Genomic DNA, 15,444 nt, shown 5'->3' with positions numbered 1-15,444 from the left:
CTTTCTCCTGCCTCCCACCTCCAAGATGAAAGTATTCCCATGGGTCTGTTTTTCTCACTCTGCGTAGCATCCTAATTATTCATATCAGACTTAGTTCACCTTCTAGACTTTTCCTCAAGGGTTAAGGCACTTATTAATTTTGTGAACCTTTCTCTCCCTCCCCTACCCTTTCATCCCCCTCACATTTCCCCAGGAGGCTCCTAACATTCAGTATATGATTTTGAAGCAAATGAATGAATATCCAATAGCTTTGATTTAATATATGTGACCTTTTCATTATTAAAAGTACCAGTACTAAGTAAAAAGGCGATTTAAAAAATCTGTGCGGTCCCTTATAGCTTTGAGATTGATACGCTTTATCCTACTCACATCCCACTCCTGAGGTCCCCACACCTGCCCTACACAAGTCTCCAGGACCGCTCCTGTTGTCTCTGAGTTGCTGGGCCTTCCCCGTCAAAAGGGGACTCAAACAGAGCTGTGTCTGACCTTCCACTCCACCATAGAGTGCGCCTGCTTTCGACTCCATCATTTCAGAGCCCCGCCAGGTGATGGGCCAGTCAACCTGACCCAGCAGTGCAGAGGAAGGAACTCCCGCCTTGCAGCACCCCCTCTCTGAGACAGCAGATGCATCACCCAGACAGGTGAATGCCAGAGCATTCCTGCAGCATCTCAGGGGCTACATGGGGCAGTGAGGAAATGCAGGACAGATGCACTCTGCGAACACATAGTTATCTCATAAACCACGGGGCCTATGTATTCCAACTGAGTGAAGACGAGGCAATCTGACCTCCAGCTTCAAAGAAGGGCATGAGCAGGAGTGTTTGTTAATTCATTCCATAAATTTAAATGTCCAGACTAGGGACCCTGAGAGCGAAGGCATTTTACTTTTTGAAAAAGAAACTTCTTGAAAAATTAAATTCATGTGATAAAATTTTAATTTGTTTAAAATGAATTTTGAATGAAGAAAGATCACTAGCTCATTTCATTAAAAGCTCTGTGTTCTTTCTATTTAATAAAATCAGAATTGAACCTTAAAGGGGTTTCTGTATAACAGACTAAAAACACAAAGCATTTCTAATTGAGGGAGATGCTCTGCTTTCCTGCAGTGGGCCTTCCACACCCCCTGGCAGCTTTTAGTTACTTTCTCACAACACTTAGATCTGACTTTTGGGGGATGGACGATTGCCCTCACACCCTGTCACCGAGGTGCAGAGAGGGTGCAGGCTATGTCAGCAAGTGAGTAACAGAAATAGATCTCCAAGTGTATTAATCCTCTTCTTAACACAGGCCAGAGGAGGAGGAATTTACATACTGTGGCTGCTGGGCTGCAGGCACTGAGCCTCTCTCCGAGAAAGACTAGACGGAAAGTGCTCTGCCACTCACGCTGCCCTCCCCTCCCCTCCCCTCCCTTCCTTCCCCTGCCCTGGCCTGGCCTGAGCCCAGCCGTCCTTGGCAGGTAGAAGCACACTCTCAGTTCAGCAAACCTTGCCAATTAATGGCCAGTCACATTACGGGAAACCATTTCATCAAATCTAACCCCTGCTCCCCCACAGACCAAGTCCATTAGAGCAGCAGCAAATCCTTGGAAGTCATCCAGATGCTAACTAGCTTCTGGCCAGCACATTTTAAATGAGAAATTTTAAACGCTGTGGCTATCTCATAAACATCTCAGTCTGAACACCAGAGTGCCATGCAATTAACACTTATTTTTAAAGCCACTTTGTAAACGTGCCTGACAATATAAAATCACAGAATATAAATTATGCTCCTACTGTAAGTCAGGAGATATTTCCACAGGTGTCTTACACTATATGAGATGGCAGAAGACCAGGAGCCGAGGGGCCAGGCCAGGCTCCACCCACTAACAGTGTGTTCACCCCACAAATCCTTCTACGACTATAAAGTCAAGGGTGGGGGCATAAAGTCAAGGTCCCTTTCAGCTCCCAGAAACTGTATTAGTCAAAGTCAAACTAGACTACACTGCTGTAACAAATAAACCCCAAGGCCTCAGTGACTTTTCCCACCAAAAGTTTCTTTCTTTCCAGCACAAAGCCCCCTGCTGGTCATCAGAAACTACCCCCCATCCAGTGTTTTGGAGGTCAGGCTCCCTCCAACTAACGATGAGGTAAACAGCGGTAGAGGCCCTATAAGGTCCACGCTGTGTGACCCCAGGCATGCTCTGGGTCCACGCTGCACACGGGGACTGCCCTTGGTGTCTGCACCTCCCCAGGCTCCTCTGTGGCCCTGACCAGCAAGGAAGTTGCTGTGGCCAGTGAGTTCCAGATGGCAGACTTAATACTTGGTGGCCTTTCCGCCTTCCCAAGACTTATTTAAAATGACAGCAAGGAAATACAAACGTAATTGATTCATAAGAGTAAACAGAAAAGGAGGAGACCAATCAGCCACCTACAGATTTCAGCGAAGTTCTGAAAGAGGAAGCAGCAAACACCATTTTCAATCATAATGACTATTGATTTTCAACAGTAGTGTCAACCTCTGAATAAAACAAGAAAGGCTCAAATTTATGTTTGCAGAACAGCACCCAGATGGCCTCAACCTTGAATACATAAGAATAAAGGTACCGCGTGGACAGATGTGAGATGAAGAAAGTGGAAGGGGTGGTGCAGAGAGGTAGGAACATCATATGGATACTCGCGCTGCTAGACCAAGGAAGAAGGGTGAACACGCATGGAACGAGACCGAGAGGTTTCTGTGTGCTATTTGAAAGATGACCAACAGAAAACCAAACCACAGAAAATAACAAGCAAGAAACCAAAGGGAAAGTACTCTAAGTAAGTAAGCAAAGTCCCCACTATTCAGAGCAGAGAAACTAAAGACTACCTAATGTTGATGCATCAAGAAATAGCAACATACCCACATATTTTAAATTTACAGAGGTAAGGCTAAGCGGACTACAGGATTAAGGACAAAACTGATTAAACATGGAGCAGAGGGCTGGTGCCTTTCACCTTAAAGTGTTCTTTACCATTTTGTTTTTTTCCTATTTGCATGAAATCATCTGATGAAAGACAAGGAATAAAATGAATCAAGTATAGTGTGTATTTTCTACACATTTACCTGATTCATCTAGACCCCCAAGCACCTGGAGGAAGGAGCAGGGTCAGTATGTCTTTTGTTCTCTGAAGTGCTCCATCCATAGCTTTAATACTGTGGTGTGTCCTGGAAATCAACACTGTATTGAAGTTGTACATAAGTACCCTGTCCTCTATCTGCTGCTGCATGCCCACAGTTCCCAGGCCTGCCCAGTCCTCTGTCTTCCCCCTAACTTGTCCTACTATACATATCGTCTTTAATGGGATTAAATGTTCGATACACCGCATCCCCAGTGATTCAGCATATAGTCTCAATGATACGGGACCCACAGAGTCACTTTATATAGGAAGACCTATGACTATGTATATACGCAGGAGCTGATATACCGAATTGTGGTGTGATTCTGCTCATTAGAGGGTGTGGTGGAGAGTGGGAGATAGGACTCTTCTACTTGCACCAAAGAACGGTTTTGAAAAGGCTTGATCCAATCTATAGAATTCAGAGCATGTGGGGAACAGAACCCTGGCTCTATCCCAATTAACTGTGTGATTCTGAGAAAGCTCTGTAACCTGTCTGTGCCTTGGTGCCTTCATGTACATGGGGATCCTCCTTATGGGAACTTCTATGAGGAATCAATAGTAGTGAAATAATGAGGAATAATAATAAAGAAATAATGAAAACTGCAGTGCACCCAGACTGCTTCCTTTCTTCTAGTTAGCTTTCCATGAATTATTTCAGTGACCTAACTGTGTTGAACGCTTCAGCCCCTGCCTGCTCTGTCTTACCATCATGTGCTCTGAGGGCATTTAATTCACGCTTTCACCACCTATATATTTACCACACTTTATGTCAATACTGAAGAACAGATCATTAGAAACACTGTGTAACCTCTACATCTGAGACCTACCCTTACAAAAACCTACCCAGAGAAACTAGGTAAATAAAGAACAGCTGTCCAGGAGAAAAGAAACACAATTCAATTTGAGATCTTATAATAATAAAAATATTCTATTCCGAATCTTATGCTCATTGCTGCAAAAATTAAAGAATTCAGAAACGCCTTCTGTAACATAGCTTCCAAGACTCTTCCATGTCTCCTAAATCCAGGCAATGCAGAGAGGCAAGGAAAGGTTTGCCCACTGCTGTGGTTTTGGGTCTGGATTTACTACGCCTGGTTCGAACTTAGGATAGTGCTTGGACTTTGTTCTACCACTGCACTCTCGCCGGCTCCCTCCCTCCCAGCTTCTCTGGAAACATAAAGGCGCATTCCTGAATCAGAAGCTGACATCTGTTGTTGCCTCCGCCCTGCTTGAGGTCACCCCAGAGAGCAGCACAGCTCCCTCCCTCACCTCCTTCAAGACCACAGAGGCCTTCCCTGAGCCGCCCATGCGCTAGGGAGCCCCCTGCTCATCCCAGGCCAGCCTCTACCCCATTTCCCCACTTCATTCTTTTTCGTGGCTCTCATCACCTAATACATACTGTCCTCCCTCTAGGGCAGCACTAGACAATTGAAACATAACGTGAGACATGTTTAATTTAAAAATTTCTAGTACCCAAACTAAAAAAGAAGTAAGCATAAGCAGGGAAGATTAATTTTAATGTTTATTCTTTAACCTCATGTATCCAAAAATTGGTGTTTCAAAATGTAGTCAACATCAAAATTATTAAAGAGATAGCTTACATTTTTTGGTACTAAAATTTGGAGATCTGGTGTGTATGTTACAGTGCACGTCCATTCAGACTCACCCCATTATAAGTGCACAAAGCCATATGTGGTCGATGGCTATAGTATGGGTAGTATAGCTCTGAAATATAAACTCCATGGGGTGAAGGCTTGTTTGGCTCACTGTTATGTACCCAACAGCTAGAACAGTGCCTGGCACGTGGGATTTTTTAAGTATGGTTGATTTACAATGTTGCGTTAATTTCTGCTGCATAGCAAAGTGACTCAGTTATACACACACACACATCTTCCTTTTGAAGTATTCTTTTCCATCATGGTTTATCATAGTATATTGCATATAATTCTCTGTGCTATACAGTAGGGCCTTGTTTATCCATTCCATATACAAGAGTTTACACCTGCTCACCCCAACCTTCCATCCCACACCATCCCGCCCAACCGCCCTCCCCCGGGCAATCACAAGTCTGTTCTGTAAGTTTGAGAGTCTGTTTCTGTTTTGTAGATAGGTTCATTTGTCTCATATTTTAGATTCCACATATAAGTTATATCATATGGTATTTGTCTTTCTGACTTCCTTCACTTAGTATGGTAATTTCTAGTTGCATCCACGTTGCTGCAAATGGCATTATTTCATTTTTTTATATTACATTATATATATGTACCACATTGTGTTTATCCATTCATCCGTCAATAGACATTTCACTTGTTTGCATATATTAGCTATTTTGAATAGTATTGCTAGGAACACAGGGGTGTTTGTATCATTTTGGATTGAGTTTTGTCTGGATATATTCCAGGAGTGGGATTGCTGGACATATAGTAATTCTATTCTCAGTTTTATGAGAATACCCCTTTCCACAGTGGCTGGAACAACTTATATTCCCCAGCAGTGGAAGAGAGTTCCCTTTCTGCCACATCCTCTCCAGCATTTGTTATCTGTAGACTTTCTAATGATGGTCATTCTGACCAGTGTGAGGTGATACACACTGTAGTTTTGATTTGCGTTTCTCTAATAATAAGCAATGTTGAGTATCTTTTCAAGTGCCTATTAGCCATTTATATTATTTCTTTTGAGAAATGTCTATTAATGCCTTCTGCTCATTTTTCAATTGAGTTGTTTGTCTTTTTGTTGTTGAGTTGTATGAGTTATTTGTATATTTTGGAAATATACACCTGTCAGTCACACCACCTGCAAATATTTTCTCCTATTCTGTGGGTTGTCTTCATTTTGTTTATAGTTTCCTTTGCTGTGGAAAAGCTTGTAAGTTTGACTAGGTCCCATTTGTTTATTTTTGTCTTTATTTCTATTACCTTGGGAGACTGACCTAAGAAAGCATTGGTATGATTTACATCAGAGAATGTTTTGCCTCTGAGCTCTTCTAGGAATTATTATGATACCATATCTTATATTTAAGTCTTTAAGTCATTTTGAGTTTATTTTGTGTATAGTGTGAGGGTATGTTCTAATTTCAGTTTACATGTGGCTACCCAACTTTCCCAACACTACTTGCTGAAGAGACTTTCTTTTCCCCATTGTATATTCTTGCTTCCTTTGTCAAATATTAATTAACCAGAAGCCTGTGGGTTTATTTCTTGGCTCTCTATTCTGTTCCATTGATTCATATGTCTGTTTCTGTGGCACATGATTTTTAAATCAACTAACTATTTAATATATTTCTTGTCTTCCATCTAAAAAGCATGTATTGAATATATACAATATGGGGAAAAACATGGTAGAAATAAAGTTAATTACACGAGGGTGCTTACAAGAAATGGGGGTTACTCTTCTACAGAAACAGAAAGACTGAGAAACTCCAAGGGCAAAAGAAAACAACCCATGTTAATTTTAAGCAGAGTGGGAAAGGGCATGGTTCAAACTGAAATGGGGTACCACTCTGGAGAAGTAGAGAGGATCATAGAGAAAGTTACTGTGCAATGACTTGGAGAGATGCTAGGAGGCAGAAATAACAAGGTCTGGCGCTAGCCTGTGTGAGAACCAAGTCAGGGAGGAATTATAAAGATAGGTTTTGAGCTCAATGGCCAAGGAAGGAGACAGTACCATGACAAACCTGGGAAATCCCGAGGGATAACAGGTTTGTGGGCATCTCCCTGGCAGGCCAATATTTAAGATTTCACCTTCTAATGCAGGGCATCCAAGTTTGATCCCTGGTTGGGGAACTAAGATCCCACATACCTTGCAGCCAAAAAAAAAAAAAAAAAAAGAAAGAAAGAAACCCAAAACAGAAACAATATTGTAACAAATTCAATAAAGACTTTAAAACAAAATGGTCCACACTAAAAAAAAAAAAAAAAGAAACATTAAAAAAAATTCAAACATAAAAACAGGCTTATGGAGAACAGGAGCTCATGAGGACTTGCCATCAGGTTCTAACACACAAACCCCAGGACTGACCACATTTCCATCACTCTTTCTTCTTTCAAATTTAGGCAGCAACAGTACTTCCAAGAACATCCCATGAGAAAATATCACCTGCAGAGGAGTCACAAGCCCTCCTCTCTGGGTCTCAGTTTTCCCTTCTATAAAATGAGGGGGCAAGCTTGAGCCAGGTATTCTCAGCCCAGCCTGGTGATCACTCTCCTTGACCCAGGTCTTCAGAGCTCTCTTTCTTTGCCATAGTAGCCAAGAGCTCTAACAGAAGAGTATACAGCTACGAGTCTAATTCTCCCATTTATATAACACTTGGGTTATTCTTCAAGAGTACCTGGACAAGAAAATAAAAGCCAGGAGCAAGCTCAGAGCAGCGACTGTCATCACAAACTCCATCCATTCTACAGCTAACAATGTACCAGGTGAGCAGCCAAACAATGTTGACTGCCAGTGAGAAGAGTCACATTTCTGAGCTGACATCGTGATGCCCAGCAGTGAGGCTAGTCCGCCTGACTACAGAGGGAAGGACATTCTTCTTACATGTGTTTACGTGACATAAACACTTTGGACACAGGGCTGACAGCAAGGACCATCAGGAAGCCTGTTTCACTTGTCCACACGTGGTTCAATGTACCCAGGTGCAAAATAGGAGCATCTCACCTGAGACGCTCCTCCTCTTTTTTTCGGAGATTGAAGTCTCGCTGGACCACCTGGAGGACATGCTCCGTTTCATCGTCGGTCAGACCAGACAGGTCCAGCTTCCTCCCCATGATTTAACACCAAACACAGACGGTGGGACAAGACCTGAGAAATCAAAGGAGAGACCACAAATTGAAGGCAAGAGAAAAGTTCTCCACGGATAAAATCAACAATGTTGTTATTAAATAGAATTAAACACAGTGTTTATATAAGGTGGTTTCCTGCTCTGCTCTCATACTCAGCAAATATTTAGAGACAACTTCAGCAAGGCTGCAGAGAAAAAGAAAAGGTAACTGATCATCAACACTGTTATTTATCCCTGTTCTTAAATTAGAAAAAAAATGATAGATTATTCTTTTCAATAAAATGAGGTGTACATGAGATCTGCTGTAAATTTCTGTAAAACGCCAAAAAACGATATCACAAACTTCTCAAGTTCTGTGATTTGAAGTCTCAAATTGTAAATATTACACATAATTGCAAGATAAAAAAATCATACTTAAAAAAATATCCTATACATCTCCTGAAGCTTTTATCACATGACTGAAATACAAACCAGAAATTGATAAACTCTCTTCTGCAAAAAAAAATAATAATAATAATACTTTTAGACATTTTCTTAGCACCAGAAAGTATATTTCAAAGAAACACCTCCCCAGAGGTGCATACCTAAAAATTATGGGAAACTACATTAAAAAAAAAATTTTAGTGAATGGTTGCACCCAGTGGTAAAATTAAATAATTCCAGAAAAGTGCCCAGAATTGAAGGGCATCACAAACATAAATTCAAACATTCTCCACAAAAATATCTGTGGAACCAATGCAGCAAGATTTCAAAAGCATGATTACATGCCATAACCAAGTGAGTTTTATCTAAGCAATGTAAGGTGGTTCAGCATTCAAAAATCAGAGTAACCCACTACATAAGTAGAATAAAAGGGAAACATCATCCGATCATTTCAAGAGATGCAGAAGAAGCATTTAACAAACTTCAGTGCCCATTCATGACAGAAACCCTCTGAAAACTAAGACTAGAGAATATTTCCTCCATCATATAAAAGGCATTAAAAATAAAAACAACAAAAACCTACAATTAGCATCAAATTCAGTGATGAAAGACTATTTCCCCGTAAGATCAGGAAAAAGGCAAGAATGACCACTCTTACCACCTCTGCTCAATACTGAATGTCTTTATTATAAAGCTACATTAGTCAAGACGGAGTGGTATTGGCATGCACGTAGGTGTAACGGCTGGCTAGTAACAGAGCATCACAGATGAGGTGGCTTAGACAACAAAAATGTATTTTCTCCCAGTCTTGAAGGCTAGAAGTCTGAGATCAGGATGTTGGCAGAGTTGACTTCTCGGGCAGTCCATCTCCATGATTTACAGATGGTCATCTGCCTGTATCTTCCCATGGAGTTCCCCCTGTGCACACCTATGTCTTAATTTTTCCTTCTTATAAGGATTACCAATTGCATTGGATTAGGGTCCACTCTAATACCATCATTTTAATTTAACTGCCACTTTAAATATTCTATCTCCAAATACAGTAAAAATCTGAGGTGCTCAGGTTAGGATTCCAACATATGAATTTGTCTCAGCCTGTAACTCTTCACCCTTTGCACCCCCCCACCCCCAGATAGCATATCCTTCTCACATATACATTTCAATCCCTTCATCCCAACAGCCACAAAAGTCTTAACCTATTCCAGCATCAACTCGAAGTCCAAAATCTCATCTCATTATAATCTACCTTAGGTATAGGTGATTCATCCCGAGGCAAAAATCCTTCCCCCTTGTGAACCTGTGGAAGCAAACAAGTTGTCTGCTATCAGAGTAGTGTAGTGGGGCGGGCACTGGAGAGATATTGCATTCTAGCAGGGAGAGGTTGGAAAGGAGAAAGAAGGCTTAGGTCTCAAGCAAGTCTGAAAGCAGGGCAAATTCCATTAGGTTTTTTTTATTAAGTTATACTTGACATACTATACTATGTTAGTTTCAGCTGTACCACACAGTGATTCGATATTTTTATACATTATGAAATAATCACCGCAACAAGTCCGGTTACCATCCAAAGTTGTTACAATATTATTGACTATATTCCCCATGTGTAGTTTTTTTCATGCATAATCTATTATTTGTTTATTTTCAATATTTTTATCCCTATGTGTACTTTACATTCCTGTGACTTCTCTATTTTATAATTGGAGGTTTGCACCTCATAACTCCCTTCGCCGATTTCATCTGCTCCCTCCACCCCCTCTCCTTCAGCAACCACCAGCTTGTTCCCTGTATCTACGAGTCTCCTCGTTTCATTTGTCTAAGGCTCAAGGATAACTCTCTCTGGCTCCGTGCCCTATCCCGCCAGTCCAGCAGAGTGGCGGTCTCAGCCCCGTGGCCCCGGGTGTAGCCACAGCAGCGGGGCCCACTCTCAGGAGCTGAGGAGGGACAGTACCCTCCCCAGGCCATGTGACAGTGCCACCCCTGCAGACATCTGTTTTGTCTTCAGGATCATTCTTCCCTTTTCCTGACGGATAATGCCTGTTGGTAGCCAAACAGCTCTGCTGGCCCATCATGTAGCCTCTCAGAAGTCCAGCAGCCTTCCGTCAGTTATCCTGTCTCTATTTAGTTTAAGCTGGCAGTGTCTCTGTCGATGTAAATTCTCCAAAACTTTGTCAGCTTCCCATGCAGTTCTCAGGGGGCCAAGTCATCAGACAGGAGGATCGTCTACTGATCTGTCCTGGGTAACAGCGTCCCTGTTTCCAGTTTCTGCTGCAACGGTTGGCTGGATCTGTGAGCCACAGTCTAATCTCATAAGCAAACGGTTGTCCAGTCACACCCTGATTGCTCTCTATACACAGACTTTCTCATTTTTGCAGTATGAGTAGACTGAGAATTTTCCAAATCTGCAAGTTCTGGATCCTTTTGTGGAACAATTCTGTCTTCTTTACCTCTCTCCTCTCATGTCTCATTATAGCAGCAAGCATAAGCCAGTCTTTAATACTTATTTTAGAATTCTCAGGTAACTATCCAACTCCATAGTCACTGACAAATTCTACTTTACATAAAACACTGGAACACAATTAGACCAAATTCTCTGCCACTTTATAACCAAGAATGCCTTTCCTTCAGTTTCCAATTACATATTTCTCATTACTTTCTGAAACCTCAGCAGACACCTCTAACATTCATATTTCTATCAACTTTTTGTTCATGATGATATGTGTGTTCTCTAATATAAGAGAAGCTCTCTCTCCATCTCTCCTCTTTTCTTCCCAAGTCCTCACTATAATCACCTTTAACATTCATATTTCTACTAACAGTCTCCTAAGTGAAACCTATACATACTAACATTCTAACATACAGCTCAAAACTCTTCCACGCTCTATCCTTACCCAGTTCTGAAGTCACTTCCACATTTTTATACAGAAGAAGAACCAGACATGGCAAATATACATATCCAAAGATGCTAATTTCACTGGTAGTTATAGAATTGCAGTTGAAACCATATTTAATATACACCAAAACTGTCTTTATCCAGTGTTACCAGGAGGTGGGACAATTTTGATATAGTGAGTACAAACTGGTACAGTCTCTTTGTAACACAAGCGGGCCTCATTTTCAAAATTGAAGATGCATGTGCCTCAGCATTTCTGTAGGTTTATTTCTCAGACATCATCTTGCAAATATGCACCAACAGACGGGAATTGGGTTGAATCATATGAAATAAATGGAGACCTATAAAAACTCCTATTTCACATAGCTCATCCTAAGAGAAGAACATTAGTAACAGTAACATTCAAAAGAGCAAAAAATATAAATAAGTAAAACCTGTAAGCCATCTTAATCATAAACAGGAAGAAGGATAAACAAATAGTGTATGCTTGTTTCATGCCAGTGGAATACTCCACTGCAGTGAAAAAGAACATCCTAAAGGTATATTCCACATGCATGAATCTCTAAAAAAACATGCTGTTGAGACAGACAAGCCACATGTATATGCATGTACAGCATGCAAACTGTATGACTCATTTTTATATAAAGTTCAAAAGCACAGAAAACCAAAAATACATATATTTATTTTTAAGAATGAATGTGATAAAACAATACAGAACAAAAAGGAGGAAGAGATCTCTCCTGTGAAGGAGAGAGATCTGGCTGGGTGTAATCACTTATGGGTGGGAAGAGAGCCTGGAGCACCTGCTGGTCTGAGGAAGTGAATCAGGAATAAGACCCCACCCCTGGGCTGCTCAAGAGGGGAGGCTTCGTAGCTGCCATCTTCTAGTCTCCTGATGAGCAGGAAGAAACACATCAGAGCGCACAGGGAAAACGCAGACTGACTTCTCCCTTTAAAACACCTCATTAAAGGTGATAACAGCACTTTGGAGTCTCCCGGAAGGTGATATGTCTGCCCCCTTCACTTCGCTGGTTTTTGGGTTCTGAGAATTCAAAGTGAGATTCTAAGATGCCCAGTTTGGACAAGACAGAAGTGGCAAATTTGATCGTATCAAATCTAAGTGATCAGGACTCAAGAGGCATAAATGGTTTCTGTAGAGAAATAAACAAAGCAGCTGTAAATGGATAAGACAGAGAATAATGAGAAATCCTTTGGGGGAAATAGTAAAAGTGTCTTCCCTTTTTTACAGTAAACACAATTAGATTTCCTGCATCATAGGAGAAAGGACATCAGTAGGGCTAGAAAAACCTCAATGTCCATGAGTCAGAGGTCACACAGGTTTGACTTTTTCATTTACAGATGGGAGAGTGTAAGCCCAGAGGGAAATAATTTCCCAGACACAAAACTGGTTCAGATGCTCTGACTTTCAGACTTGGTGCTCCCACTTCTGGATTTCTCTGGTTTATACTCAAATAAGAAGGTAGCAGAGAGAATACATTTTAAAATTTAGTAATGAGAAAATTAATAAACTTCAAGATTTAATTACACCACCACTTCCCTAACAAGTGTTTCTTGGGTCACTGTTCCTGTTCTGAGTGTTCTGAGAAAGGAGAGCTCAGAGATGAAATAAACTAGAGAGGAATGCCTCACACTGTATTGCCGTCTTGGGGATGCACAGTGCATATAAGCTTATCAGAGCCTCTAAGAAGTCTGTCACTAAATAGCCAGTCTGCGTTTAACTCTGTATTTGTCAAATGCATGTGTCTGCAGATATCTGTTTCTTTAGTAACAACTGCCTCTTCACATCCAAAGAAATGATTATTTGAGAACTATTGCCATTAAGTCCATCCCATGATGACAAGCTACGGTAGCTACTGTAATATAATTACTGAGTTGATTTAGCTAAGGTTTTTAAAATGCAATTATCATAGGAAGCTATAGAGTTACATGAGCTTTAGAAGAAGTTGATGACTTAAAAAGGAAAGCAGATGGATACAACTTTAACATAGAAAACCAAAATAAAGGTAGAATTGTCTATACTGTTCTTGAATAGAACTAGAGGGAGGATATAGATGATTCTATAGGAAACTAGTAGCACAAACCTTGCAAATGAAAAAAAAAAACCAGACATTCCAAGAATATGAAATACACACAATGGGAAGTTCTTCATGAAGGGTCAGGGTTTACACAAGTGACATTCTAGAAAGGAACCTAGAGCAGATGCATAAAGGACAAATGCATTAATGGAACCTTTACAAATCCACTGTGTGTGTGTGTGTGATGCGCCTGATACACAGAGAGAGGTAAAGAGATTAACTTGGAATATCCAAAGTCCTAAAGACAATAAAGGGCAAATAAATACTGCTGGGGCTTCCCTCTTTGACCATCACTAGATCTTGATTAGAGCTGAAGAGAAATTTCTTACTTCTACAAAGGAATCAAAATGTTAGGGCTGTCCCATTTAAGACTCTTGTTATCAGGTGGTTAAAAAAGAAAAAAAGAACTTGGCCTGGGAAGGAAAGAAAGAAAAAAGCACAAGTGGTCTGAGATGTACTTGCGTTGCAGCTTCTTTGGAGTAAGTGGCGCTTGGGCTGTAGAACTCACTTTCATTCTTTCACCTTCAAGGGTGTCGTCCCTGCCACGAATAGCCCCCTCTCCAAGACTCATTCTTTACACAGCAAAGGCCCAGAGAAGACATGGTCATGCCAACAAGGCATAGTTGATTGGACCAGGGGTGTTACATCTCTCTCCTGGGAATGAGATTAACAGGAGGAAGAAAAAGGAATAGAAAAATAGCGAATAAATTATGGTGGATAACTTTCCAAATTCGATGAAAAGTGTTGTTAGTCTTCTCATTCAAGAAGCTCCACAAACTCTTCATTGTTGTTTAGTTCTTAAGTCATGTCCCCATGAACTATAGCCTGCCAGGCTCCTGTCTGTAGGATTTCTCAGGCAAGAATACTGGAGTAGGTTGCCGTTTCCTTCTCCAGGGGGTCTTTACCACCCAGGGGACAAACCAGTGTCTCCTGCCCTGCAGGCGGATTCTTTACCACTGAGCCACCTGGGAAACTCCAACAAGAACCACGGAGGAAAGAGTCAAAGAATGCACATCTAGACACATCATAGTTGCACATCTAGACACATCATAGTCAAACAATCAGAAGTCAAATAAAATACAGAATCTTGATGGTAACAAGAGAAAAATGATTCATCACACACAAAGGATCTTTAGTAAGATCAACTGCTGACTTCTTATGAGAAATCATTGAGGTCAAAAGGCAGAGAGATGATATATTCAAAGAACTGAAAGAAAAGGATTATTATCCAAGAATTCTATATCCAGAAAAGTATCCTTCAAAAATTAAGGATAAATTAAGACAAGACATTTCAGATAAGCGAAAACGCAGAGATTTTCCATCAGCTGACCTGCTTTACAAGAAACACTAAAGGAAGTCTATTCAGCAAAGACTGACAGAATTAAAAAAAGAAATGGACAATTCAGCAATAATAGAGATTTCTATATCAACCTCCAGTAATAGAGCAATTAGCAAAACATCAGCAAGGATATAGAAAATTAACCCATATTATAATTTACGTAGCTTTTACAGACATCTACAGAACACACTACATGACAGCAGAACATGCACTCTAAAGTACACATGGAATATTCTGCAGATAGACCATACATTAGGCTATAAAATAAATCTTAATACATTTAAAGGAATTGAATAATATAAAATATATCTCTAATTACAATGGAAGGAAATTAGAAATTAATAACAAAGACATTTGGTATATTCACATGTATACAGAAATTAATGTATTATAAATAGTCAAAGGGTCAAGAGAAATAAGAAAATATCTTGAGATAAATAAAAATGAAAACACACATACCAAAACTTATGGAATGCAGCTAAAGTAGTGCTTAAAGGTAAATTTATAGATATTAACGCCTATGTTAAAAAGGAACAAGGACAAATCTATAACCTCATCTTCTACCTTAAAAGATTTAAAAAAAAAAAAAAGCAAACTGAACCGAAGTAAGCAGAAGGAAGTCAATAATAAAGAGAGGAAACCAACAGAATAGAAAAACAATACAGAGAAAATAAAATCCAGTCAGTTCTTTGAAAAGATCAACAAAATTGACAAATCTTTGGCAAGACTGATCAAGAAAAAAAACATAAGATTCAAATTACTAAAACCAAGAATGAAAGAGGGCCATC

The 15,444-nt window shown here is 40.3% G+C and overlaps 1 protein-coding gene across 4 annotated transcripts in view; it reads right to left on the bottom strand.

Annotated features, from left to right (window-relative positions):
* The window catches only part of MYRIP (myosin VIIA and Rab interacting protein), a 217,899-nt gene that overhangs the window by 180,559 nt on the left and 21,896 nt on the right, over nucleotides 1-15,444 (bottom strand). For all 4 annotated transcript variants that reach the window (XM_065935249.1, XM_065935248.1, XM_065935251.1 and 1 more), the window contains exon 2: nucleotides 7,788-7,931. In XM_065935249.1, the coding sequence (XP_065791321.1) occupies nucleotides 7,788-7,897 (110 nt within the window). In that variant the 5' untranslated portion in view covers nucleotides 7,898-7,931. The remainder of the gene's footprint in view (nucleotides 1-7,787; nucleotides 7,932-15,444) is intronic.

Source organism: Muntiacus reevesi, chromosome 4 (assembly GCF_963930625.1).
Source record: "Muntiacus reevesi chromosome 4, mMunRee1.1, whole genome shotgun sequence".
Classification (NCBI taxonomy): Eukaryota; Metazoa; Chordata; class Mammalia; order Artiodactyla; family Cervidae; genus Muntiacus; species Muntiacus reevesi.
The sequence above is the reverse complement of the archived record's forward strand: the minus strand, read 5'-3'. Positions and strand labels throughout refer to the sequence as shown.